This window comes from Oncorhynchus clarkii, chromosome 2 (assembly GCF_045791955.1).
Source record: "Oncorhynchus clarkii lewisi isolate Uvic-CL-2024 chromosome 2, UVic_Ocla_1.0, whole genome shotgun sequence".
Taxonomy (NCBI): domain Eukaryota; kingdom Metazoa; phylum Chordata; class Actinopteri; order Salmoniformes; family Salmonidae; genus Oncorhynchus; species Oncorhynchus clarkii.
The window spans coordinates 235,001-237,012 of NC_092148.1; the positions used below are offsets into that span (position 1 = coordinate 235,001).

Consider the following 2,012-nt stretch of genomic DNA (forward strand, 5'->3'; position numbering starts at 1 on the left):
CTGGCCTCTGTAATACTGGCCTCAGTAATACTGGCCTCTGTAATACTGGCCTCTGTAATACTGGCCTCTGTAATACTGGCCTCGGTAATACTGGCCTCTGTAATACTTGGCTCAGTAATACTGGCCTCGGTAATAATGCCTCGGTAATACTGGCCTCGGTAATACTGGCCTCAGTAATACTGGCCTCGGTAATACTGGCCTCTGTAATACTGGCCTCTGTAATACTGGCCTCTGTAATACTGGCCTCGGTAATACTGGCCTCTGTAATACTGGCCTCGGTAATACTGGCCTCTGTAATACTTGGCTCAGTAATACTGGCCTCGGTAATAATGGCCTCGGTAATACTGGCCTCGGTAATACTGGCCTCAGTAATACTGGCCTCGGTAATACTGGCCTCAGTAATACTGGCCTCAGTAATACTGGCCTCGGTAATACTGGCCTCGGTAATACTGGCCTCGGTAATACTGGCCTCGGTAATACTGGCCTCAGTAATACTGGCCTCAGTAATACTGGCCTCGGTAATACTGGCCTCGGTAATACTGGCCTCAGTAATACTGGCCTCAGTAATACTGGCCTCAGTAATACTGGCCTCGGTAATACTGGCCTCGGTAATACTGGCCTCAGTAATACTGGCCTCAGTAATACTGGCCTCAGTAATACTGGCCTCGGTAATACTGGCCTCGGTAATACTGGCCTCGGTAATACTGGCCTCGGTAATACTGGCCTCGGTAATACTGGCCTCGGTAATACTGGCCTCGGTAATACTGGCCTCAGTAATACTGGCCTCAGTAATACTGGCCTCGGTAATAATGGCCTCGGTAATACTGGCCTCGGTAATACTGGCCTCGGTAATACTGGCCTCGGTAATACTGGCCTCAGTAATACTGGCCTCAGTAATACTGGCCTCAGTAATACTGGCCTCAGTAATACTGGCCTCAGTAATACTGGCCTCAGTAATACTGGCCTCAGTAATACTGGCCTCAGTAATACTGGCCTCAGTAATACTGGCCTCAGTAATACTGGCCTCAGAACAGCGTGGACCATAACATTCCATTTGTTTGTTGTTTCCCATGAGATTCAGGAGAGTTTTGTGTAACTGTGCATCACAACCTGACTGATAATGTTTTAAAAAACAACCTGAACTTGTTCAATAAAATGTATTTTTTAAAACCGTTCATGCTTATGGCTGAGTTGATCCGCTTTCAATCAGTGATGCTTCAACACAGGCCTTAGAAGCAACTGAAATCCCATGTTCATTTAGAAGGGAGAGATGTGATTGTATACAAATTGACAGCAAGAAGCCCAAACAGATAATGTTTGACTAAAATATATTTTCAGTCTACAAATGATTTGTAATTATGTTCCCCCCGACCATCCAGCGGCTGGATCTATTTGATGATCCGTCCTCTAGACCGTGTCCCAAATGCCTACATTTAGGAAGTAGACCTAGTCTTGTTTAATCTGTGCTTGACGAAAGGTTAAAGTGCCCCCATAATTCCATCCTCCCACTCTGCTGTCTCAGCCTCTATCTGGTCTCTGGCTGGTCTCTGGTGATTTTCATTGTGGTTTAGGGTGTGAATCGATGCAGGTACAACTAGGGACCACTCACGCCACATTCCAGGAATGTAATTCCAGTGTTTCTAGAAGAGGCCTTCTGGTCATACATCCAGTCATTTAATTTCTTCCAGCAGCATCCGTTTGCCCCACGCAGGACCTCTAAGTTGTTATTATCTGGGAAGAAGTGTCATTGGATTTGCGGTAAGGCCTCTGGGAAAAACACTTTCTCTCATCTAAACAAGGACAGCATATTTCTCTGCTTGTAAAATGGTTGGTGGGGTGCAATAATGTGTTGGTCTTTTTTTATACTATGATTTATTAAAACATGAACTGGCACAGTGGAGAGGTTTAAAGATCTTTTAAAAACAGTTATGCTATTTGATTCATTATAAGAGTCCTGACTTGGGGAGTATGAAACCGTTTTAAATGTCAGTATGATATGTAGATGAACATGT

The 2,012-nt window shown here is 44.8% G+C and overlaps 1 protein-coding gene across 1 annotated transcript in view; it reads right to left on the bottom strand.

Moving 5' to 3' along the window:
• LOC139418903 (mucin-22-like) overlaps nt 1–1,072 on the bottom strand; it is a 1,682-nt gene extending 610 nt beyond the window's left edge. Inside the window, exons 1-2 of the mRNA XM_071168688.1 lie at nt 151–1,072; nt 1–97 (exon numbers count right to left, since the gene is read on the bottom strand). The exon at nt 1–97 is cut by the window's left edge and continues 610 nt beyond it. Of these exons, the coding sequence (XP_071024789.1) occupies nt 1–97; nt 151–1,072 (1,019 nt within the window). The remainder of the gene's footprint in view (nt 98–150) is intronic.
• Between the last annotated feature and the right edge of the window lie 940 nt (nt 1,073–2,012).